We start from the raw sequence: 26056 nt of genomic DNA on the forward strand, positions 1-26056 counted from the left end.
CACTTAAATGTAAGATCAAAACCAACAAAGTATTTTGAATCTCTTTTGCACTGATAAGAAAAAAAGCGAGCAGATCACGCCGGCGTGATTGCCGACCCCAGGGGGTTAACCTGCTGTCACTTTGCCTCTGTCCAGGGACTACAGATGAAAATGAGCTTGTAGCTATTTCTGGTCTGTGCAACACATTTGTTGTACAATGTCCCTGTCAAATAAACAAATAAATAAATAAAATAAAAATTTACAAGTCGTAATACTGGACGTCGTCGCTCATCCTTTACTCCTAGTATACCAAAGACTCACTTTTTTCGTCTCCAAGTTGTGGCTGCCCTCCCTTTGCCATACTGTAATAAAAGTTAAAACAAATTATATCACGTCTAGTCTGCAAAGACCTGACACAAAAACAAAATATATACTCAATGGCAAAAGTACAGAAATGGCTTCCATATAAGCACTCAAAAATACATATGCATGCTTAGTATGCCTGTAATGGGTCAAAATATGTATTATATACTATTAATTACAAACAGAAAATAATTTGAGTCCGTTGTCATTTGCTCAAAGTTGACAGAAGTTACTATTAAAGAGGAAAGCGAATGCAGTTACAATGAATAATAATAATGAATAATGAATAATAATGTCTTCAGGAGCACAATGTTTAAAAAAAAATAGTTTAAAATTAGAGTTAATACACAAAAGTTATTATTAAAATACAGTGGACATCAATATTACAAAACAACCTACAATTTCCTAAATTTTGAGGTCGCTGCTTAGTCCTATTTTAAGTTATCCGAATAGGAGTGAAAGTGCAGTTTTTAAGCATATTTCAAGAGTTAAATATATTCTGAAGCACAGTATAAAAACTTGAAAAAGAACACTGATCAAAATTAGACAACACTTTTAGATACTTCCCAGTTATTTGTCTTAATCTGGCACCCGGTGCTAATTTTCTTAATTATCTGACAAACCCTATTTAACTGGCAGCCTAACTTTACAATTTCCACTGATTTTGCAAGATGGTGAGCCCTTCGACAGTAGGATGTTCAGATGAAGGCCTAAGGGATGACCCTTTAGTGTCATAGCAAGAAAAGTTGGTAGTTTCAAGTCTGTGATTTATAGAATATTGCATCTTTACAATGTCACTATCTCAAGTCCCCCAAAAAGGCTGGTCGTCTACGAAAGACAAATGCATGAGAGGACAGGATAATGCGGAGAATCTCAATGGTCAATCGGTTCAACACTGCAGCTGGAATTGCTGTCCCAGTGACCAAACTTCTCATTAAAAGGCTAGACTAACCTTTGCTGAGGAGCATGTTGTGGACAGAGGAGAAATGGTCCAAAGTTCACTTCAGTGATGAAAGCAAGCTGAAAACATTGAAATAATGAAATGTCCAGCCCAGAGTCCTAAACCTGAAGGAAAATCTCTGGAAAATCCTTGGTGACAAAGTAATGGCTAAGAAACCCACTACAGTCACCGACCTGTGGAAAATACTGGAAGAAGAGTGGACCAAGATCACAACAGAGCAGTATGAGAGACTAGTGGTGTCCTGTGGCCGCAGATGTGCTGAAGTCATTCAAAGCAAGGGGCGGTACACTTCCTACTATCTTTTGACTGCTGTAATCAACCATTTTAGTTGTAATCTTTCTTCGTGCAACTATCATTGCGGTTCTCTAATTTTGATCACTGTGTTTTCCACAAAATAAAGCTTTTTGTTGAAATGCCTCAACTAAATGGCCACAACTAAAATTCTTTCAAATTTTGAATGATGAAGAACATTATTTCAGAAAAAAATCACGTGTTCATAAATTGTTCTCTATTTATGATCTCCACTGTAGGTTAATCCTTTGTGACTTCACATTGTGTAAATATTCCATGGTAATAGAGAACACCCTTTAACTCACCTTACGTTTATGACGGAAGCTGCTTTCGTCAATAACAGCAAATTCTCTGGCATCTCCAATAATTTGCGCACCTCTTCTTGTATAACGCCTCATAGCACACCTGCAAACCTTTCTTAATGTTTCAGCCATCTTGGACATAGTTCGGGAACTTCTTGCAATCCCATCTTGCATCATGTCGATTTGTCTGAGGTGCAAGCCTTGAGAGAACCTGGTGGCATTGAAGATAAGTGCATAGCTTAGTTATTTTTCATATTACTGACTGCTTCACTTAACATGCCCGGAAGCTACGGGGGTGTTTTAGGTGTGATGACAGAAGTGACTGTTCATTTTAAAACAACACAGTTACTATACAGCATCTGTTATATCAAGACTGGAGAGTATTTCTTTATTGAAAGAAGAGCAAAGAATGGCACTGAAGGCTCTTCTCAATGGCAAAAAATGTTTTACTCTACTGCCCTTTAATTAAATTCTGTTTCCTCTTATATGGTTTGTTATTTTGATTGGTTGAAGTAAGTTAGTCCATGACAAATAGACATTCATTCAATCACCCATGTCTACCCTTTTGTAAACAGTTTAGGATGACATTCCAGATGGTTCTTGAAACAAACTATGTGGCATTTCAGGTTAGGTAAGATTATGCCAAATACAGGTTTGGAGGGTTATTGTAATAATAATGTATTCCTATACAGAACAACATGAAATCAATGTAATTGATTATTTCTGTTTTACTTCAAGGTCAGATATGTAAATAAAGTCAAGAGAAAAAGCATTATAATATAACATGTTTTAGTACTTTTTGGATTTAAAACAAAATGTCTCTCTAATGTTAACAGTCATGTTTAGTACATTTATTTCTTAACCAAATGCATTCAAAACAGAATTATGTTAACATTAAACAAACTTCAAACATAATGTGGTATATTTAATCTAGTTAATATTCCAGGATGTGCTCTTGAGTCATGGCAAGTAAAAGAGAATCAGAACTATACGGTAACACTTAAAGGACAAGTTCGGTATTTTACACTTTAAGCCCTGTTTTCAGGTCGTTTCTGATGAAATATAACGGTTAAGATTGACATATGTTGACTTACCGGTAAATAAATGTCATCCATGAAGAAAGGGATTTTTTTGAATTCTGAAAAAGTGATTTTGCTCTGACAGTCCTACTGCATTTTCTGCCTCTGTGGCTTCGATGTCTGCATTCCCTTATGGTTATAAGGAAAAGTTAAATCAATGTTAAATAATAATATCTAGATACATCATCTGTACTTTAAATATAATTAAAAGTACTTATTCCTCTGTGATCCTTTGTATTATGTATTAGTATTATGTATTGTCACATCGCGCTGTGCCGCATCCAGTGTAGACAATATCACAGACTATAATGGGTCATATTGTCTTTTGACGCTCGCGTCCTATGTAGACACGGTGTTAGGTGGTCTTTTGTTTGGAAAAACAAATCCCAAAGACTTAAGAAAAGGGTTCTTACTAATAAGAAAGCTGAAGGGGGACTGGGGGTACTTTTCTTTGAAGACGTTAATAGAGCTTTTAAAGTCAATTGGCTTAAAAGATTTTTGATTAATGGTAACTCCCTCTGGAACCACATTCCACATAGTCTCTTTAACCAAATAGGTGGTCTAGTATTTCTGTTAACTGACTTTAATATTTCTAAACTCCCTATTAAATTGTCCAAATTCCACCAGCAAGTTATTTTAGCCTGGAACATTTGCTACTCACACAATTTCTCTCCTCACACTTCCTTTATTTGGAATAATGCCAATACATTGGTTGCCAATAAATCCTTATTTTTATGGAATTGGTTTAACAGGGATATTAATCTGTTTATCAAAATGTTTGACAATTGATAAAATTTATTAAATCTTTTAACTTCCGAACAATTCATGCGAACCCTATAGTTTCCCTTACTGTGCATTTTAAGGAATTGTATTCTGTTGTTAAAGCTATTTCTCCTCTGATTCATCTTGTTAAAAGTCATATTCAGTATAACGCAACATTAATGAAAAATCCAAAATTGATATTAAACGGTGTTGAATTGACTGATAAAAAAATTCAATATTTCAAAAACAAAATAAAATAGAAAAAAAAATTTTTTTGGAACTCAATTGTTGATAATATTAATTGAAAGACTGATTGGTTAAACCCCTTTAAATAATGTATTAATAATACAACTAAAGAAATACATACAAAGGTCTTGAACACACTGTTAATTCATTATACTGCTGGCAAAAGTTATACATAAACAAAAATATGTAAATTTATCCCCAATATTTAAGGTGTTTAGAGTAGAATTTGATTGCTTTATGTCTTCTCTAAAATTGGTAAGAAACAAAAAGTCATTAAGTTAACGTGTTTAAAATAATATGAAATTATTTTTGGATCCCCTGTTACCAATTTATGCCACACTTTGTTTCGTATGCTATGCTATTGTAGCAGTAGGCATCGGCTCCGCCTATTAAAGCTCGGCTGGATGGTGATTTGGCTTTAGTTATGAGGACTATAAATGGGGTTGGTGTACATTACCTGTGAGGGCATTACACGTGACGTGATGTCATTGTTGTTGTTCCGGCGCGGTGTGCAAGAGCTGGAGAGGTACTGGTTAGCGACTCTGTTGCAAATGATTTCTGTGGCACTGGGTGATGTTGACTCTTTGTTGTAGTGGACAGGGGAACTAACCGGCATACACTCGGCGGCGCTCGTTGTTGTGCGAACTTCTAGAAAAGCGGATGAGTTTCGTGGTTCTTTAATGACGTGCTGTTCAGGTATGTTTTCAATCTTTTATATTTAATGCCTCAGTCCGACTTAGGTCCGCTTAGTGAGTTTCCTCTTTGTTTTAATCCATGTGTGTTTCATATGCCTGTTCAGGTTATGGTGGGTTGTTTCGTCGTCATTGTTGTTCACTGGACGCTTTAATCAGAAGTCCGGTTCGACATAACTTAAACTGCTGAGCGACCACAAACTTACTGCAGTGCTGCTGTTTGGCTTGATTTCACGGATATATGACCTCTGAGTGACCACAAACTTACTGCATGCTGCTGTTTGGCTTGATTTCACGGATATATGACTGCTGAGCGACCGCAAACTGATTACGCGCTGCTCTGCTGTGTGGCCTTATTGACTAGCGTCACTGCGACATCTCCGACATCAACGGCACCAATAACGTCAACGTTTTCTTTCATTCCATGAGAACTGGTGTGGATGTTTTCGTTGGGTAGGCTACTCAGAATGTAAGGAGCTGTATTTAAAGTGGCTTTTGATGCTCATTATTCTTAGTCATCACTGTTCATTGTTTTGATTTAAGTTTTTTTCTTTTCTTTTCTTTTTTGAATCTATTTATCATTTGTGAATGTGTAAAATCCAACAATGTTGTGAGGTGACGATCATCTGGAACGTATCTGTCTGATGAGAATGCTTTTTATCATACTGAAATGAGATGAACATTGTGCATTTTGGTCAAACAATTGTTTTTGTGTATTTCTTGTCTTCTCCTTTGGTTTTCTTCATTTTTGTGGTGCGAGTCTGTGTTCTTTATTGTAGGCCTGGGCGGCAAGGAAACTAAGGGCGGCAGCCCTCCTCATCTTGGTGGTGGTATTTTGGAGTGACTGCTGTGCCACCCGGAGGTGTTTGACTGAGTGTAGTGTGAGTGCACGTGTGTTTGTGGTTCTCTTACGTAGAGTTCTCTCGTACTGCGTCGAAAGACGCTACGAGAAAGATTTCTTTTCCGAGATTGAAGCCTAAAAATTAATCCTTAATTTTGTAAAATTTGTAAAACGCTTTTCTGTAGCATACAACCTTAGGCGGAGCAATTCGCGCGCCTATTGGCTGCTCCGCCAGAAAAGCACAGCCTATGCGAGGCCAGTGACGCTTGACCAATGAGGGCGCTTCGCGCCCTCTGCGTCACCTCCCGCCGAAACGGGCGTGGTCTTGGCCTATAAATACGAGCATAGCTGTCTTCCACTCTGATTTTCTTATTCTTCACGAAGCTACACGCATCGTAGGACTGGATTCGAGCCGCCACAGCCGTCTGATACAAGCACCTCAGCAGGACGAGCCCTTTACCTGAAGCCGCTGGTCTTCGCCGCCTTCAGCTGTCGTTCCCTGCTGCGGTTCTCCGGCGTGGAATATCCTTTCAACTTTGTGTGTGTTTTGTGTGTGTTCGCCGCTCCGTCACACATTTTTTTATCACAAAAGAGTACGAGTGTCTTTATCAAGATGCCTCGTGATTGCTCATCGACGGGGACCACCACGTGTTGTGTGTTTCCTGCTTGGGCGAGGAACATGCAGCTATCGCTCTCGGTGATGGCGGCTGCCATCACTGTGATATGATGCCCATCGCAACTCTGCGGAATCGCCTCGCATCATTCACCGAAGCTGCTCCACCACCCCCTGTAGCGCCGCGCCGTAAAAAGTTCCGCGCTCAGCGGGTCCCGGAACCTCCCTCCACGAGGAGCTCGCGGCTGCTAGCTCCTCTCACCGCTTCGTTGGAATCGCTCACCGACGGACAACGGCCGCAGCCCGCCGCCTTGTCCGTCATGGACGACGACCAGCAAGCCTTATCTGAGGGGGATGACGACTGCTGTTCGCTTCTCGCTTCAGGAAGCGAGGGATGGGCGAGCTCCGTGGACCTCCCCTCCCCCGCTGTTCCGGAACGCCGAGGAGGGAAGATCAGCATCGAGGCAGAGCTGATGCGTCTGCTCTCACAGGCCGTGTCGAGCCTCGGCCTCGATTGGTCGACGCCCGAAGAGCCTGCTTTCAACTGGCTGGATGGCTGCTTCCTCTCTGGAGACCGCGCTTCGCCTCCCTCCAGACACGCCCCGTTTCTTCCTGAGCTTCACAAAGAGGTGGCGAAATCCTGGAAGGCGCCTTTTTCAGCCAGGGTATGTACCTCTGCCTCGCCAGCATTCTCCGTTGTGGACGGTGCTTGAGACAGAGGCTACCACGCTCTCCCTCCGGTCGAGGAGGCCGTAGCGACTCACCTTTGCCCACCCTCTGCGGGACGGCGGGCTAAGGGAGTCCTACCATCTAAAGCTTGCCGCAAGTCATCAGCTTTGAACGGCCGCGTGTATTCCGCCGTCGGACAAGCTGCATCGGCGCTGCACACCATGGCGATGCTTCAGATCCACCAGGCCAACCTCCTCCGCAAGCTAGACGAGGAAGGCCCGGGCGCGATCAACGTGCCGGATTTACGTAGCGCCACAGACCTCGCTCTTCGTGCTACAAAGTCCGCCGCACACGCCATCGGTAGGATTATGGCCTCAGCAACTGTTTCCGAGAGACACTTGTGGTTGACGCTCTCTGAAATGGCGGAGTCAGAGCGCTCTGCGTTCCTCGACGCTCCCGTTTCAGCGACTGGCCCCTTCGGATCGTCCGTCAAAGACTTCGCGGACCGATTCGCTGAGGTACAGAAGACATCGCAGGCCATGAAACATTTCCTGCCGAAGCGCTCCAGTTCCGCAACAGGCCGCCCTAAACAGCCGTCTGTCCAAACTCAGCAGCGCCCCGCGCCCGCCGCGCCAGCTCAGCAGCAACAGGCCCGAGACAGGCCCCGCCGCCCGCCGCCGCGTGGACCTCGGCCTAAGATCTCAATCAAGCCCGAGGCCTCGGCGCCATCCTAGCCCGACTAGGAAAAAGACGGTGTTCGGGTCCCGCCGCGGCCGGACTTCCACCAAAGATTCCCGCTTGTACAGCCCTAAGTTCCGCGTTTGTACCAGTGTACTCAGCAGCCAACAAACCTGCCGTAAAGCCCGTTTGCCTGCACACAAACGCCGTTTTCACGGCGACCCAGATAAATCTAAAAAAGAGTTTAATTTCTGGTGTTCCGGCCACGGCTGATGGTGTAATGTGTGTAACAGGCGTCCATGTTACAGCACACGGTTGCTCTCGTGTCGCCGCCATTTCGCGACCAGGGCCCAGATTACATTCAACCCCTAGTCACGCGTGCAGATGCATGGGAAAGACTTCCCAGGGTCTCAGAATGGGTGCTAGAGACTATAAAAAGAGGCTATTCGCTACAGTTTTATCGACGCACTCCCCGTTACACGGCGAGAGTCGAAACCACGGTAAAAGCAGAAGTAGCACATCTACTTCGAGCCGAAATAGCGAAGCTTTTGAGCAAAGGGGCCATAGAGCCTTTATCTCAAGCTCAGATCGAAGGGGGTCTGTACAGCAGATATTTCCTGGTACCGAAGACAGACGGGGGTCTCAGACCCATTTTAGATCTGAGGCATCTGAACAAAGCGCTAACAAAGCGAAAGTTCAGAATGCTCACGACCAGAAAAATCCTCGCGCAGATTCGCCGAGGAGACTGGTTTATGGCAATAGAGCTGAAAGACGCGTATTTTCACATACAAATTGCGTCACGTCACAGGCGATTTTTGAGATTCGCCTACGAGGGCCGGGCATATCAGTACACAGTCCTGCCATTCGGCCTGTCCCTGGCACCTCGTACATTTACAGTGTGCATGGACGCGGCGCTGGCACCCCTGAGACTCCGAGGCGTTCGAATTCTGAATTATTTGGACGATTGGCTGATTCTAGCTCAATCACCTTCAGAACTCACTCGCCACAAGACCCTAATACTCAATCACCTCGAGTGCTTAGGTCTGAGAGTCAATTGGGAGAAAAGTTCACTGTTTCCCAGTCAAAGGGTCTCCTTTTTAGGACTGGATCTGAACTCACTGTCTATGACAGCACGGCTGTCATCACAGCGCAGGCGAAACACCCTGCAAATGGCGAAATCCTTCCGCAGCGGTCATATAGTGCCGCTCAAGAGATTTCAAAAAATGCTAGGCCTCATGGCCTCAGCCTCGGCAGTACTACAGTTGGGCCTGCTGCGCATGCGCCCACTGCAGTTCTGGCTGGGAGCGTGTGTACCGCGCCGAGTATGGGTTCACGGTCGTTATCGCCTCAAGGTCAATCAGGAATGCATTTCAGCCCTGACACCATGGAGAGCGTCAGACTGGTACCGGTCAGGTGTAAGCCTGGGGACTTCCTCGAGCCTGAAGGTGGTGTCCACAGACGCGTCCACCTCAGGCTGGGGAGCGCTGCTCGAGGGCAGACCGTTCTTTGGCCAGTGGGCAGAACGAGTCAGACTACCGCACATAAACTGCCTGGAAATGATGGCGGTGGACTTTGCGCTGAGGCGCTTTCGTCCTCGGATAAAAGGGCACCACGTCCTGGTCCGTTCGGACAACATGTCGGTAGTAGCCTATATAAACCGCCAGGGTGGCGTGAAATCCCGAAACCTCTTCAGGCTGACGGAACGCATCCTGGTATGGGCCCAGCACAACCTGCGCTCGCTGAGAGCAATGCATGTGCCAGGTCACCTGAACGTAGGCCCAGACAGACTCTCACGGAACAACGTTCCGACAGGAGAGTGGTCGCTACACACACAGACAGTGCGCCTGTTGTGGAGAACGTTCGGCAGAGCGGAAATAGATTCCAGTGAGGAGGGACTCCTCTCGCAGGCCAAGGGCTCGATTTTGCATCCTCGCCCGGATCTCTGGTCCCTACATGTGTGGGCCATAAACGGGAACCCGCTAACCTCCCAAGGGGAGTGTTAGACACGATCGAGCAGGCTAGAGCTCTGTCTACTAGACGGCTCTACGCTTCCAAATGGTCTGTGTTTTCTGGTTGGTGTTCAGACCAAGGTCTGTCACCCCTTCAGTGCGGGGAAACAGAGATTCTCTCCTTCCTGCAGGAGCTATTGGATAAGGGTAGAACCCCATCCACGCTCAAAGTCTATGTGGCAGCCATATCAGCGTTCGTTAATCCAACGCTTGGCCGTTCACTGGGCAGAAACGACCTGGTGGTCCGTTTCCTTAGAGGAGCCAGGAGGTTAAATCCTCCAAGGCCTCCTTCAGTCCCCGTTTGGGACCTTTCTACGGTGTTGAACGCTATGAAAGGGGCCCCTTTCGAGCCTATTCACTCAGTTGACATGAAACACCTGTCTTTCAAGACCGTGTTTCTTTTGGCTCTTGCTTCAGTGAAGCGTGTGGGGGATTTGCAAGCACTCTCAGTTAGAGCGTCTTGTATGGAGTTCGGGCCCAACGACTCTGTAGTCGTGTTGAAACCGAAGCATGGGTACGTACCTAAGTCCCTCAACACACCGTTCAGGGCTCAGGTCATCTCCCTGTCGGCTCTGCCGGCCTCTGAGGACGGAAATAGCTCCCTTTGCCCGGTCAGGGCATTAAGAGCTTACGTGTCCCGCTCCGCTGTTTTTCGACAGACGGAGCAGCTCTTCGTTTCGTTCAGTGGGCACTCTAAGGGGCGAGCCGCGACGAAACAGAGTCTGTCTCGGTGGGTGGTGGACGCCATTGCGTTGGCCTACGCATCTAGAGGTTTGGAATGCCCTCTGGGCATCAGAGCACATTCTACGAGAGGCATGGCCTCTTCGTGGGCTTGGTATAGCGGGATCTCGTTACAAGATATCAGTATGGCGGCAGGCTGGGCCTCCCCGTCTACATTTATAAGGTTCTATAACCTAGAGGTTCCTGCGTTGCAGGCTAAACTGCTCTCGGTCTAGAAGACTATGGTGTTCCTGCCCCGCGCTGCAGCCCAGGTCATTCCAATGTTTTAAGCATCACTCACTGACAATGTGTCCCATGAGCATGCTATGACCCCTCATATATATCTATTTATTTACATATATATGTTATTATGCCCTCAGGGGCACTATTATGAAGGGATGATGCTAATTCTAGCCGCTCTCCCTATACATTCTTGGTGTAGGCGCTTGTATGCCAGGGCGCGCGCCCTTGGGTGTCTGTGTCGGTCCAAGAGCACGCACGGCGTGTTACAGGGGTTCCCGTAGCGTCTTTCGACGCAGTACGAAAGAACTCTACGTAAGACAACGTACTCGGTTACTAACGTAACCTCGGTCCTCTCTAGAAGAGGGAACGAGTACTGCATCTCAGGCCGTGCGTGCCCACGCTGCGTCGCTTCAGTGGCGAAAATCAGAGTGGAAGACAGCTATGCTCGTATTTAAAGGCCAAGACCACGCCCGTTTCGGCGGGAGGTGATGCAGAGGGCGCGAAGCGCCCTCATTGGTCAAGCGTCACTGGCCTCGCATAGGCTGTGCTTTTCTGGCGGAGCAGCCAATAGGCGCGCAAATTGCTCCGCCTAAGGTTGTATGCTACAGAAAAGCGTTTTACAAATTTTACAAAATTAAGGATTAATTTTTAGGCTTCAATCTCGGAAAAGAAATCTTTCCCGTAGCGTCTTTCGACGCAGTACTCGTTCCCTCTTCTAGAGAGAACCGAGGTTACGTTAGTAACCAAGTACGTTTTCTTTGTTTTTTTCTTTTTAGGAGAATAGAGAGGCCCCTTGGGTTGAGGGACTTGGCTGCCGTCCCCAATTTCCGTCACCAGGAGCGTCCAATTTTGTATATCCTTTTTGTTGATCGTGGTTTTCCTTCTATGTGATTGTTTGGATCATTTTAATGAATAAAAGTGATTTTACTGTTTGTACCTCACCCATGTCTCATGCCTGACTCCAGCCGATACGAGCCTGTGAGCCTTGTGTGCTCCTAGTATGTCAAGGGCGATTCCCTGGTAAAAAGCCCCCAGGGTGGCGTAGTTGGTTTATTTATTTTGTGTCCCTGTTGTAAGAACTCGGTCGCCACACTATGTTTGTTACTTGTTCTGTCTTTAATTAAAAACTACGGTGTTAGGTGGGACAAAAGTTACCAGGCATGTATACTACTTGGCATAAAATAGCATTTAAGAGGTCAAATAAAACCGTACTAGAGGGTATTCATGATAATAATACAACCTACCAGTGAAAGCCGTCTGATATGTCATGTCGTCTTTTCATCTTCATGCCACGACCACATATGACACAACATCTTCCTAGATAGAAGTCTCTTTTTCTGAAGCCATTTTACGAGTCTTGCAGTAGTCCTCTTAGTTGGCTTATCGATCAGCAGAAGTAACAGTTCTGTCGTTAGATTCATGTTCTTTCTTTTTTTACAAGCAGTGATACAAATGTGTGTACACTAGTACACCAAAAGAGAGTCAACCTGCAGTGTGAAATTGACGACTTCTTGACCTCATGACCCCAAATTTAGCCGCGAAAATGCGCACCACGATATTGACGAGACTATTTGACTTTTGTAAACCTTGCAACTTTCACACCATACTTCCTGTGAACATTTATCATTTTAAATAGACATAAGGGGTTAGGTTTGTTTAAATAATTTATTGGTGACAAATTAACTTTATGTAGATAACATATTGTGGCAGAAAATAGTTATTTAAATGATAAAAAAAATTTGTTTAAACTGTTAACAAAATAGTGGTTGTCTAAAATAGTGAAGACAATAAACGGTGTCCGTAAAATATTGGTTATAATATTCAGTCAGCCATATTATTTTTTTTTGTGACTTACATATCTTACATACTAACTCGTACAAGAAAAGCAAGCCAGGCCACCATCTGGCCACCTATACGAACTGCATAACAAAACGAACCGAACATGAAGGAGAAGGGCCCGGGGGGTGTAAATATTTTACGCATTTTAAACAAAGTTCAAATATATGGAATAGCACCCACTCTGACATTAGTTACATCATTTGACAACACCAAAGATGTACAAGATCCACCTGAGCTCCACGTTGTGTTTAGGGGGGAGCGCCAGGTCTCTGTGATTAAAGTGGAACCAATGTTTCCTGATGAGGATGACGGACCGAACCATCTGACAGAAGACACGCAGCAAGACGCGTGCAAGCACCTGGAGACATACAAAGACGTTGTAACTGTGACAGCAGCAATGGCAAGCCAAAGCACGAAATGAAGTAAGCGGATAAATCGCAAAATACCATCTAAATATAGTTCTGATGTGTTTGGTGAGTAGTAAAGCTAGCAGTTATGTTCGAGACCTTTGCCTTAAAGGGGTGGTTGATTGCGATTTCACTTTTTTCATTTTAAATAGTGTGTAATGTTGCTGTTGGTGCATGAACAGTATCTGTAAAGTTGCTGCGCTGAAAGTTCAACATAAGCAGAGATATCGTCTTTTAAAAATCAGGAAGTTTAATGCCTACAGAAACGACTCGAATGGGACTACAACGAGATACTTCCCGGGTTTTATACGTAGCTAACCCATACATTTACATCAACCCTCCCTCCGGAATATGCAAAAAATGGAGCGTGGCCATATTTCTGCGGCGTTGTGGAAGAGGAAGAATTATAGTGGAGAGCTGTAGCCATGCCGTCGAAAGTGTGTTATTTTCACCCAGCTGTCAGGTCTTCGGTGTTCGGGCTTCCTATGGACGCTGTAGTTCGTCAACAATGGCTACAATTTCTGTTTTATTATGTTCCTGAAAATTACAATCGTAGCTCTCTGTGCTGCGCATTTTACGGAAGACAGCTTCCAGAATCCCCACGAATTCAATGCCGGATTAAACAAGAAACTGTTTCTAAAACATGAAGCAGTTCCAACTTTAAACCCAGAGGCAGCCGTTGTTGGGCCACAACCTGTAAGTAAGACTTAATAATTTTAAATGTTTGCATGTATAATTTCAGACGTAATGTTTTAGTTTTATCAGGGACGTAAACAAATGCCAGCACTCGCGTTATAGCCACTTAATTATGCTATTTCTATGACAAACGCGTTCAAACATTTTGAACCTGCAATTTGTAATTATGTACTAATTTTGTAAATGTATTTTCCTACTTTATGAAGTAATTTTTCGATTTGATCAAGAACGTAAACCAATGCCAAAGCTGTTTGTTTATAGTAGCCAGTTAGTTCGATGCTATTTTGTGTGTAAGACAAACGTGTATAAAGTTAAAAAAAAATACATATGTAATCGCAACAGCAAACTTCAGCTGCGGTATTACTCAGTCATTTATTCAGTTATATTAAATGTTTAATCAGGAGAATAACCCGTATCTCAAAAGCTAACAAGTGTCAGCAGTGGCATTTTCAAGTAACAGCGTATCGAAATTATTATATAATAATAGTAGAATAGAATAATAATAATAAAAAAAATGTACCATTCAGAAACGTTTTGTAAGAGCCGTGTTTGGGGAGGTTCTGCTTGACTCTCTTCATTGCCGCTTTCTGGGTCTGATTCTGGCTCAAACTGACGGCAGTATTGAAACCATTATTTACATTTGACCAGAGCACATGCAACTTTCGCCCGTAAAGGTGATGGGCGTGAAGTTTCCGGACAACGTGCACTGCGTAGTTTAGCCAATTACAATGCACCGGCCCAACTAACCAATCTGAGCCCATTGCCTGTTTCTGAGGGAGTGGTTTCATAGAATCAGGAAGTCAACCGGTCGTTCAAATGACAGAGGAGAAAGCGTCTTACAATAAAGGGGAAATTTATGAAAAATAAGGCAAAAAAAACTAAAAAAACGAAGACATGTTATATTGCACCCCATTAACACAATCATGCAAAGAAAAAAAAGCAGTAAACCACCCCGTTAAAGTAACATTCAGCAGAATTACTGAAGGTAACGTGCACGAGGCCGACTTGTGCTGCTAGCATGTTATTGCAACTAAAACGTGTGGAAGCTGTTTCCATACGTATTTCCACCAATAAATAAAATAAATAAATTAAAAGATGTTTGAGTAGCTATTTGTCTCAGAATTCTGACTTTTTTTTTAATCACAATTGACAGTTTGCATCTCACAATTCTGATATTTATCTCAGAACTGCGCGATAAATGGCAGAATTGTGCGATAAACTTGCAATTTTTACTTTATAACTCTTAATTCTGACTTTAAAAAAAAACTAAAATAGCATGATGTAAATTCACAATTGCGAGTTATAAAGTAAGAAAAACATTATATAAATGCACAACGTGTCTTATAAATTCAGAATTGCGAGATATAAACTTGCAATTCTGACTTTTTCTCTCAATTGCGAGAAAAAAGTCAGAATTCTGAGAGAACTCGCAATTACTTTTTTACATTTATTTAGTGGTGGAAATGCGTATGGAAACCGCTTCCATTAAAAAAAAAAACTTCTCAAGTACAAGTATCACAAACTGGAAGAAACTGTATGGAATGAAAATTGTTTTTTTTTATATCTGAATATGTCTTTGCCACCCCCTTACTCTTCATAACCATCAGAGATGCCAGTCCGCAAACCTGCTCAGGAGGAGGTGGAGAATGATGTGCAGGGTAGGTTTCTGTGAGTCTTGACTAAACATTGATTGCTCCAGTTGAGCCAGACATCTTCAGAGATGAATCCTACAGTATTTTCTTAACCTTAAGGAATAGGTCAACCAAAAATGAAAATTCTCTCACAATTCCACAATTCCATACAATTTCCTTAACCACATCATCCAAGATGTCTAATTTATTTATTCTGTTGAATTTAAATGAAGGAAAACCACTCTTTAAGGTAATTTCAGTGTAACTGTGTGTTCACACCAGACGCGAATAACGCGTCAAATTCGCGTCTGCCGTGTCTAGTTTGATGCTTGAACATTTTGAATGCATTTGCGCGTCCAAAGCGAAATCGTTAGGGCAAAGGGCAAGTGCTAGGCGGGACATTTTAAAATACTACTGTCATTGTGTCACGAAATGTAGTTTTAAGAGTTGTTCAGTCGAGATTGTAGTTGTTTAAAGCTCAAATCTGTGGTTTGTTTATAAAGATAGCGCCTATTTAAAAAAGTGTGAGAAGTTGTGAGATCCGGGCGCTCACATTACCCGCCTGGAACAGCCTTACCTCGACTAGTCCTCCTGACTTTTGCCGCTGGTAAACGAGAAATGTTTAAATTCACAATCTATAGCCTCGGTTCTATTATATGAAACATATAAGTTAAGATACATTAATGACTCGTTATAACGTAGGTCAAACGACTTCTTTAATTAACGTTATGTGAGTTTTTCTTCATCTCATTCAGAAATGTAGCCTATGACTGCAAGTGTTTATTACAAAATAAGTTATTGAGGCCAAACATTTAAAAAGATGTTGGGCCTGCCCGTGTTTATCACGTCACTTCACCACGTGACAGCAGCAAGCAGGCTCCGATTGGTTAACGCGGCATGAATTGACGCAGAAGTTCAGATTTTACTACTCGGACGGCAGACGCGAATTCGTGTCAAACGCGTGAATGCACAAAAAGCACTACATAAAATAATTTGCGTTTAGCGCGCCAGATGCCCAATTCGCATATTCTCATCTACCGTGCGGCACTCTACGCCTCATTCGCGCCGCAGGAATTTTTTATGCGCGTAACGCGTCTTTGCATTGACTTAACATTGAAATCACTCGCGCCTGACGCACTATTCGCGTCCCGTGTGAACGCACCATTAATGAGCGGGCACCAAAACTTCAGTCACTTAAATCTTTTCTGAAGCAATCCATATGGTTTTAGGTGAGAACAGCCCACAATATAACTACTTTTCACTGTAAATATTTGTATCAACAGCCATCAGCATACTTCTTCATCAAAAAGCAAGCAGATGGCTGAAAATGTACAGTGTGTCATGAAATTTGGCATAAACTAATGAGACATGATCTAGCTTTCCTGGCAAAGACTGAGATGCACATTTTACATCCAATCACCAACTGTATTGCCAATTCACCTGTGTAACGACAAACTGAGAGGAAACAAGTGCGAGTGCACAATATGTTTATTGATTAACAAATACTCCAGGTTGATGACAGGCAACGGATTCCTCCTGGTGAGATCGCCAGGAACACAGCAAGAGGAGAGCGTGACACAGGGGCTGAGACAGGCGATCCGTGGTGAGAGTGCAGGTGAAGAATCCGTGGTGAGATCGGCGGTGAATAATCCAGTCCAGTGCAGTGCAGTGCAGGCGAAACACGAGGGGGTAACAGGAACCGGCACGCAGACGGGGAAACATCAAACAACGATCTGACAAACATGAGACGAAAGACAGGGCATTAAATAGGCTGTGACAGCTGCCGCTAATCAGGATGATCAGTGACAACGCCCACATGAAACAATGAATGAACTGAGACACACCCACACCCTCACACACGTAAACACACAGACTAGAATGAGACAGCGGATCTACCAACCGTGACAACCTGCTTATTGTGGACTGTTTTAAAACAGTTTAACTCTGATATTCTTTCATCTTTTCACTTCTAATATGCCTCTGTTCCAACTTTTTTGGAGTGTGTTGCAGCCATTCAAATCGAAATGTATTTATATTTACCAAATACATTTAAGTTGGTCCGTGAAAACATTGGAAATCTGGGTACTTTCGTCATTTAAATGATTTTGTTGATCATTTAAACAGGACATTTGTGATAAAATGTTGAACATTGGAAATACTACTATTTTAGAAATAACAAATTAAAGAAGGAATATTAAAACTTTCATAGTAGGAGCAGCATAAAACTTAAAATTTCTGACAATATGCATGCTAGGGCTGAATGATAAATCGCAATTAAACCAAAAGCGATTTGGTAAAGGCTGCGATTACTTTATGCGCAGCTTGTCAGTGAAGTACGGCTCTGATCAGTAGTAAATGCTCCGTCTGAAAGCCAGAGGGCGCTCTGGCGCAGAAACTCCAAATATGCCCTGCCGCAGAAGTGATTTTGGAGTAAAAACATGTTACTAAATGTTGTTGGACAAGAGGTTAATAAATGCTTTTCATGTTTGGAAAGATGTTTGGCGTGCTTTGCTTTTTTAAATGCACATTATAAGTGACTGAAACTCACAGTGCTTTCAGAATTCAGATGGATTAGCATTTACTACCGATCAAAGAGCTGTGCGTCACTGACATGATGCGCAAAAAAATTATCGCAGCATTTGTGATTTAATAATCACACTAACCAAATTGTTTAAGCGCGATTTTCAATGTTATTTTTGTTATCATGAGATTAATCGTGCAGCCCTACACTATGCAAATATTTCATTGTCAATTGTACTCTTTGTTCACTCCTACATATTTTTATTTGATTTGTCTTTTAGAAGAGGCTCCAACTTCCAATATAACTCTTTCCAAAACAAAACAAACAGTTGAGCTGCTGAAGGAGAAGATCCATGCTCTGGAGGAAAAAGTGGAGTCTTTGACTGAAGAGAGAAACTTTCTCAGAGAGAGACTGGAAGATGGTGAGTTCAGAGGTGTAAAGAGTACCTGAAAACCATACTTAAGTAAAAGTACAGATACCTTAGAACAAAAATGTCTTCGTTAAAAGTCCCCAATTCCAATACGACTTGAGTAAAAGGGTTAGAGTATCTGATTTTAACAGTTCTTAAGTATTTTACTCATACTTAATATAGGCTCAAAGATGCACTAGTCCTCAACACCAGAGAGACATGCAAGTGAAAATAAGTAGTCGATTTCACGCGCATAGGTTTAGTTACCTATGATCACTTGCGTGAACTCGACAATCGACTACTTTGGACTTTGACCGCAAACAGGATGTAAATACAGGTATGAGCGCTGGCTGATATATAACATCATTTTTATTAATATCTTTCACATCTACTGTAGTCAGATTCATCGTGTTGTAATGACTTATCAAAGATGTTAAGAGGCTAAAAGCAGGTTTAAAACGTGCCCCATTCAAGTCAACAGGGTGCAAATTTTAAAAATAGGATAACACTGTGTAGGCAACACCGATTTGTGTCGTTGTTCTCTGTATTGACAGCACTCCAAATTTACAAAAAAATGAGCTCAATGTTAAAATTGACCAGAGTTCTCCTTTAAAGACCCACTCCGATAAAAATCATGTTGTTCTAGGTGTTAACATGTTCTTGTGGCATTTTTCTGATGTTAGAGAACATATCTTGAGAAAAATAAGCTCAAAGTTGTATTTCTGAGTATTTCTACATTCAAATGACTGTGAATCAGTAGCAGACGCTAAAATGCCATCTAAAATAGACTGGAGTTGTGACGTAGTAACTCCACTGGGCAGGGCTAGTTAGTTAAAAAAGTTAACTCTCTGTTAACTTAACTTCATCTGTGTTAAAGCGATGTAGATTATAATGTAATGTAATGTAATGCGTTTTACAGGGGCTTTTTTGAAGTTGTGTTTTGTGTTTAATTTTACTCAGCAGCAGGGTCAGATACACACACACAAGCCATTGCATGTCATTGTGAACAGAGCTCCGATAGTGGCGCTGAAATTGGAACACATACTGTAACAGTAAGTCACTTTCACCGTCGAGTTTCGCCTGTCGCAGTCGTTTGTCCCCTCGTGTGTCAAGCCCATCACTCGTGAGAGAGTCAGTCAGTTTTTCAGATAGAGCGGTGACATTAGCATCATAATAATCCCAAAATTCCGAGCAATCCACTGATACTAAATATGTCCTTATTGATCACTGTGGGAGGGATGAAATATCGAGGCGAAGTCGAGCTGTTTTTTACCGCGACGTCTCGGAGTGAAATAATGATCGGTGATCAGAGCTCTCAGCAACGGGGAGAGGGAGGGTCGTCTCCGTGCCAACGGCTCCGCCCACAACGCAGAGGCGAATTGCTAATGAGCTACTGCCGCTCTGCTGAAGCGAAGTCCCAGAAAACAACACAGGTTTTGAGATTTTGGCTAAAAATGGCATAATCATAATTTAAAGACCACTGGGAATGTTTAAAAATAGCTCAAAATATGATCAGAGTGGGACTTTAAGATCTCATGATCACAGCTGCTATTGTACAGGCGATCGCCTCTTCAGATAATGTTGCACAATTAAAATGAAAAATGACACACACAGTATCATGTAAGTCTTAATAAACTGTTTTAAATATTGACAATTATTGTAAAGTTCAAATAAATTGAATTTATTGTCTAAACTGCATCTGGCCATTATTTTCTGACAGCACGTGGGGAGACTGGGCGGGGATTTATATGACGTCCACCTGTGAATGCAGACACGATGACTGGATTGCGTTTATATTAAACTGAGATCCGATCACAATGCGTCCTCGACTACCTCCGAACCTCGACACGCTGATCGGATAACATTCCGATCAGAAGCGCGTTTACACTTGTCTTTTCAATGTGTATGTGGACAACATCCAGATACCTGTTAATGCCAAGTGTAAACGCAGCCTATATGTAGTTCAAGACTCAAAGAAGATATACTTATCTGTACATTTTATTTTGTCTGTCACAGCCCTTAAACTGAAAGCTGAGATTCCGGAACAGTCCAAGTACCCTACAACATCCCAGCTGGAGTCATCTGAAGATACAACATCTTCAGATGACTCCAGCTCTGATTCATCAGAGCCTTCATGAAAGAAAAAGAAGGATAAAAAGAAATCAAAAAAGAAGAAATAAAAGAAATCACTGGGCGGTGATTTCTAAAGAGGTACTACTTTACTAGTTACTATTGTCTCTTAATGTATTCACAGAGACCAGAGCTGTCATTATATTTATTTTTAACCGAAAAACACTCACTGTCTGTAAATTGAATAAACGCACCTTCATTCTTTTTAGATATCTCCATCAGTGTGTAACTTCTAAAATTTGTTATAATAGATCAGCTTTAATTAAAACTACATGATTGAATGGTTTGGGTTAGATTGATTTTAAGCCAGTGCTATGGCCTTAAAAAGTTCCATATTTGCATTTATTAGTGTTAGTAGTAGCAGCAGGCTTTGTCTATGGAATGATTTCTCATTTGTTTTTCTGCTTTCATGCATTTATTCCAGTAAGAACTCCTGAGGAGTGTGTTTTGCGATACCAGAAAGTCCTCCGACTTGTCAAAAGTGGCTCAACAAAGACCGATGCCTATAACAGCGTGGTGTCACGACACGCACACACAGGGAATTAGAAATCCAAAAGCAGTATTTTAATAAAGGGTAATCCGTACTCACAACCAGTCCAGGCAAAGGTCAAAATCCAAAAAGGCAATCCAAAAACATAAAACACAAACACTAGAAAACAGGCTCGGAATAACAACGGAAGTGTGGGGACAATATACAAGGACTCCGTGACAAACACTGAAACAGACAGGGTATATATACACAAGTGCAAACAAGGTGACGAGAAACAGCTGAAGGAAATTAACAATCAGTGACAGACAGGATTATGGGAAATGTAGTGAAAATGCCTAGACACCGTGAAAACTGAGACCTCTAGTGTTAACCCTCTGGAGTCTAAGGTGTTTTTGGGGTCCTTGAGATGTTTTGACATGACCTGATATTTGTATTTTTTTCAGTTGCTTATAAACATATTAATGGCAAAGGTGTAATTACACTCTATTTAGCACGAACATGACTATCATAATATGTGAGCAACATGTATGTACATGTTTGCATTTTTGAGAGAATATTATTTATGCGTGGTTATTAAAAAAACTCAAACTTAAATGTTCTGATATAAGACCACAAACGACCAACTTCACATATTCCCACAATACTTTTGACTAATGGATCTTGTCGGCTAGAGTATTTACTTCAAAATGATCTGAAAATCATCCGGGCTAATCGTTCACATTAAACAATAGATTGATTTAAATTTTGTAAGACACTTTTTGTTTGGAAAGGCAATATGCAGGGGGGCGTGAATGATCCAACAAGGTCATGAATAATGTCCTCATTCACACCTGGAGACAAAGAAGACCTGCTAATGCTGCATACTAATGAGCCTTTCACTGAGTGTGTCACTGAGCCACACAGAATGCAAAGAATGCAAAGACAACACACACACACACACATATATATATATATATATATATATATATATATATACATACATACATACACACACACATCTACAGAATTGGTTCAGAGTTGGAAACATCTTGAAAAAAAAAGTGTATTTTTCCACAAACTGTGTAGGCCTATGCTTGCAAATTGTATAATATCCAAGGTAAACATTTCTAGTAATTGTGCAGTTAATTCTCATTCGTATTTTCAGAAAGTTTTGGATTATGTAGGCTATCCTCTCCCCAAATTTGTCACTAATAAAACACAAAAATAGTTTAAAGAGAAGGCTTATATTGACCTTTTAAGATTTTGTTTGCACCTTGGAAATTAGGTTTTGATGTGGCAGTACAAACTTTATAATCTATCCAAAACGAAATGTTGTCTTTCATATTTCGTCTGTAACATATCGTCTTTTATAATATAGCCTATATTAGGGCATAAATGTTAATTTGCAGTTTAAAATGTTGCTTATACAAAGACATTTTATTTCAACGTATTCAGTCGATTTTTACTCATCTCAGTAGGCAATAGATATTTCATTCACACACACAGACACGCGCGAGCTGTAACGTTAGTAAACAAACGCATGCACATGCGCCGTGCATTCATTCAAACACAGAAACGCGATTCAAATTTAAACAGTCTTTTGCGGATTAATTTACAGACACCAGTTCATATCGCGATTAGAACAAAGCACTTACGCAGCTGGATCCGTTGTTCGGCTACTCCAGCACGTTTGAGGTAAAATTTCCAGGATAATCACGATATTATTAGCAGAGCTATTCCTCACAGCGAGTGTGTTGTCCAGCTGTTGTGGGCGTTGACTGGTTTGCATGTGTTGCTCCAGATTATCTGTGTTTGAATAGCGCGCGCTCTCGATGGGCGTGTCACATTAGCGGAGTAATGAGGTGCCAGAACGATAATGAGCACAATTGATCTCTCGCTCTTTTTATATAGATTACATAAACAGAGAATATTTGTTTTAGATTTGAATTAGATAATTTAAAACTACACACTTAAATGATTATAGAGATATATAGCTCATGTCTGAGTGAAAAGTATTCGCTGAGTTTTGTTTGAGTTTAGAGAAGTGCTTCAGAAAAAAAGTTCACGGAGACGGAGAGGCATAAAGCACTCCCTGTTTACTTTCTTTATTTTACAAAAGCACAATGTTTTATTTCGATTGTAAGTGGACACATAAAAAAGTAGACATTTAACAGCTTATTTTTTCATATTTCTTAAGTCTGTATGACCAAAACCGACGGAGTATTTTAGGTCTATTTTGCTGCTATGTAAAAAAAAACGAGCAAAACGCGCCCACGCGTTTGCCGACCTCAGGGGGTTAAACCCAGGGAACCACCAGACACTGTGACATAACCTCCCCTCTACGGAGCGGCTACCAGACGCTCCAAGACCACAAGAAACAAACAAAACAAGAGTCCAGGCGGGAGGTGGAAAGGTGGAGGATCAGGAGGTGGGATGGGGGGCCAGGTCCGTGGAGGGGAACAGGAACAAGGGGGAATGGCTTAAGCGGCGGCCAGGGCAAAACAGACAGTCCATCGGGCGGCCAGGGCGAAGCAGACAGTCCATCGGGCGGCCAGGGCGAAGCAGACAGTCCATCGGGCGGCCAGGGTGAAGCAGACAGTCCATCGGGCGGCCAGGGCGAAGCAGACAGTCCATCGGGCGGCCACGGCGGTGAAGACCCCTCGGGCGGCCACGGCGGTGAAGACCCCTCGGGCGGCCACGGCGGTGAAGACCCCTCGGGCGGCCACGGCGGTGAAGACCCCTCGGGCGGCCACGGCGGTGAAGACCCCTCGGGCGGCCACGGCGGTGAAGACCCCTCGGGCGGCCACGGCGGTGAAGACCCCTCGGGCGGCCACGGCGGAGACGACCAGGGTGAAGACGACCACTCGGGCGGCCATGGCGGTGAAGACCAAGGCGGGACAGGGACAGACCCTGGAACAGGAACTGCAACAGACACCACCGGCTCAGGAACTGCAACAGACACCACCGGCTCAGGAACTGCAACAGACACCACCGGCTCAGGAACTGCAACAGACACCACCGGCTCAGGAACTGCAACAGACACCACCGGCTCAGGCACAGGAACAGACACCACCGGCTCAGGCACAGGAACAGACACCACCGGCTCAGTAACTGCAACAGACACCACCGGCTCAGGAACTGCAACAGACACCACCGGCTCAGGCACAGGAACAGACACCACCGGCTGAGGCACAGGAACAGACACCACCGGCTCAGGCACAGGAACAGACACCACCGGCTCAGGCACAGGAACAGACACCACCGGCTCAGGCACAGGAACAGACACCACCGGCTCAGGCACAGGTTCGGTGGCGATCATCCTCTCCGAAGACACAGGCTCGGCAGACGTGACGTGAACAGGCTCGGCGGCGACCATCTTGTCGCAAGACACAGGCTCGGCAGACGTGACGTGAACAGGCTCGACGGTGGCCATCTTGTCCGAAGACACAGGCTCGGCAGGTGTGACGTGAACAATCTCTGTGGCAGCCATCTTGTCCGAAGACACAGGCTCGGCAGACGTGACGTGAACAGGCTCTGGATCGGCAGACGTGCTGTGCCTCCTCCAAGCACGCAGTACTGCCACAGCATAAAAAAGGAAGACAGCCCTCCTTACCGTGGCCGGACTGATGGTGGGTATCTCCGGAACGATCTCTGGGATGACAGTGGGCTGCACGGGCACGGCCTCCGGGACGGCCGCGGGCTGCTCGGGGACGACCTCCAGGGAGACAGCGGGCTGTACTAGAACAACCACCGGGATGACAGCGGACTGTACCGGAACGGTCTCCGGGACAACAGTGGGTTGTTCGGGAACGTCAGGAGTGCAGGAAGCTCTCCCTCTCCTCCTCTGCCGCCTCTGATGGCGACAGGCAGGCTCTGGACTGGATGGGATCGGCGGCGGATGGAAGTCTGGGCTGGACCTCACCACCTCAGGTTCCATGAAGGATCGAGGTGGAGAGTGATACCTGGACTCCCCTCTAGTACCTCCTCTCCTATGACCTCCGCGGGTCCCAGAAAATTTTGCCAGCCAGGTTCCCTCGAATGACTCTCTGGGAGCTTCTGAAAGGGGTGTGGAAGCTTTCCTCCTATCAGCTTCCTCAGTCAATCGGGCCCAATAAGCAAAACACTCAAAAATGTTCATACGAGGAGGAATCTCTTTAGGTTGAGAATTCCCCCTCTCAGTGGCTGGAGACTTAGGAGACCCCATACCGCTGGATCTCTGCATGACGGAGTCCTTCTGTCACGACACGCACACACAGGGAATTAGAAATCCAAAAGCAGTATTTTAATAAAGGGTAATCCGTACTCACAACCAGTCCAGGCAAAGGTCAAAATCCAAAAAGGCAATCCAAAAACATAAAACACAAACACTAGAAAACAGGCTCGGAATAACAACGGAAGTGTGGGGACAATATACAAGGACTCCGTGACAAACACTGAAACAGACAGGGTATATATACACAAGTGCAAACAAGGTGACGAGAAACAGCTGAAGGAAATTAACAATCAGTGACAGACAGGATTATGGGAAATGTAGTGAAAATGCCTAGACACCGTGAAAACGGAGACCTCTAGTGTTAAACCCAGGGAACCACCAGACACTGTGACACGTGGGGGTTGACCGGAACACAATCGTCAACCAGGCACCAATTGCAGAGCTGGCTGCAGTTAACCCTGACATGTTCAAGCTCCTGAGGTCTGGTTTCCATAAAGGACACAGTCTGCAAAAATTTGCAGGCAAATGCTTGTCTCAGTGCATTTTAGAGCCAAATGCAAGTCTCATATGTTCCATGAAACAGGCCAATGACCTGTTAGACATTCTTAAAAAGTAGTTACATTGCCCTGAAAGCTATGACAAACAAGTATATTTTAAGCAGTGTTGTTACTGGTTATGACTGCTTTTGTTCTAGTGGTTAAATAATTTAGAATAAGAATTTAGAATAATCTTCCCTTTTTTATTTAGTACAGCTCAGCCCAGGAGCTAGTTTCTTTTCTTTTTCTTTAGTGTTTAAGCTAACAGTTGTCATAGAAATGGGTGTACACATACATTATTCCATTTTTATATTTGTTCACTATTTTAATGTAATGTGTTATGGAAATGTGTTTTTGGAAACCACAGTGTTTAATAAACAGCTTTTATAAACGGTAATGATGGTCTTTAATTATTAATTAATCATTAGCTAATGGTTTGCAAATATATCATTATGTTGTGACTTGTTGAGGCACATCATTATTAACTCATCATTTAGTAATTGTAGTAATTGACACACTACTAATGCTGTAATTAATAATGTATTAATGCATATTAGTTTACCTGTATTATCTGGAAGTTGAAATATAAGGCTTTGGCTCATTGTGGTAATTAACAAATTAATTAACACTATTAGTTAATAAAATAAGTGATTATGGAATTAATCCACAATTACATATTTAATTAATAACAATTCTGAACTAATATATTAATCAGACAGACTCTTCATTAGTTGCTAGTGAGGCAATCATTAATGAA

General features: G+C 43.1%; 1 protein-coding gene and 2 long non-coding RNA genes across 3 annotated transcripts; 2 read left to right on the forward strand and 1 right to left on the reverse strand.

Moving 5' to 3' along the window:
* Positions 1–1905: 1905 nt before the first annotated feature.
* LOC307002830 lies at positions 1906–4570 on the reverse strand. The gene is made up of 3 exons (XR_013798559.1): positions 4441–4570; positions 2991–3104; positions 1906–2107 (listed from the first exon to the last, which is right to left on the reverse strand). It is a non-coding gene; the product is annotated as an uncharacterized lncRNA (long non-coding RNA).
* Positions 3775–11492, forward strand: LOC307002816. Its single transcript, XR_013798545.1, has 3 exons — positions 3775–4509; positions 4577–5556; positions 11225–11492. It is a non-coding gene; the product is annotated as an uncharacterized lncRNA (long non-coding RNA).
* A 1202-nt stretch (positions 11493–12694) lies between these two features.
* On the forward strand, positions 12695–25609 carry LOC307003093 (uncharacterized protein). Its single transcript, XM_079621206.1, has 7 exons — positions 12695–12709; positions 14998–15048; positions 16533–16636; positions 17823–17963; positions 19968–20079; positions 24097–24285; positions 25154–25609. Exons 3-7 carry the CDS (start codon positions 16537–16539, stop codon positions 25377–25379), a joined length of 768 nt encoding a protein of 255 aa, XP_079477332.1. The 5' UTR covers positions 12695–12709; positions 14998–15048; positions 16533–16536; the 3' UTR covers positions 25380–25609.
* Positions 25610–26056: the final 447 nt, after the last annotated feature.

Source organism: Phoxinus phoxinus, assembly GCF_949152265.1.
Source record: "Phoxinus phoxinus genome assembly, chromosome: 8".
Taxonomy (NCBI): Eukaryota; Metazoa; Chordata; class Actinopteri; order Cypriniformes; family Leuciscidae; genus Phoxinus; species Phoxinus phoxinus.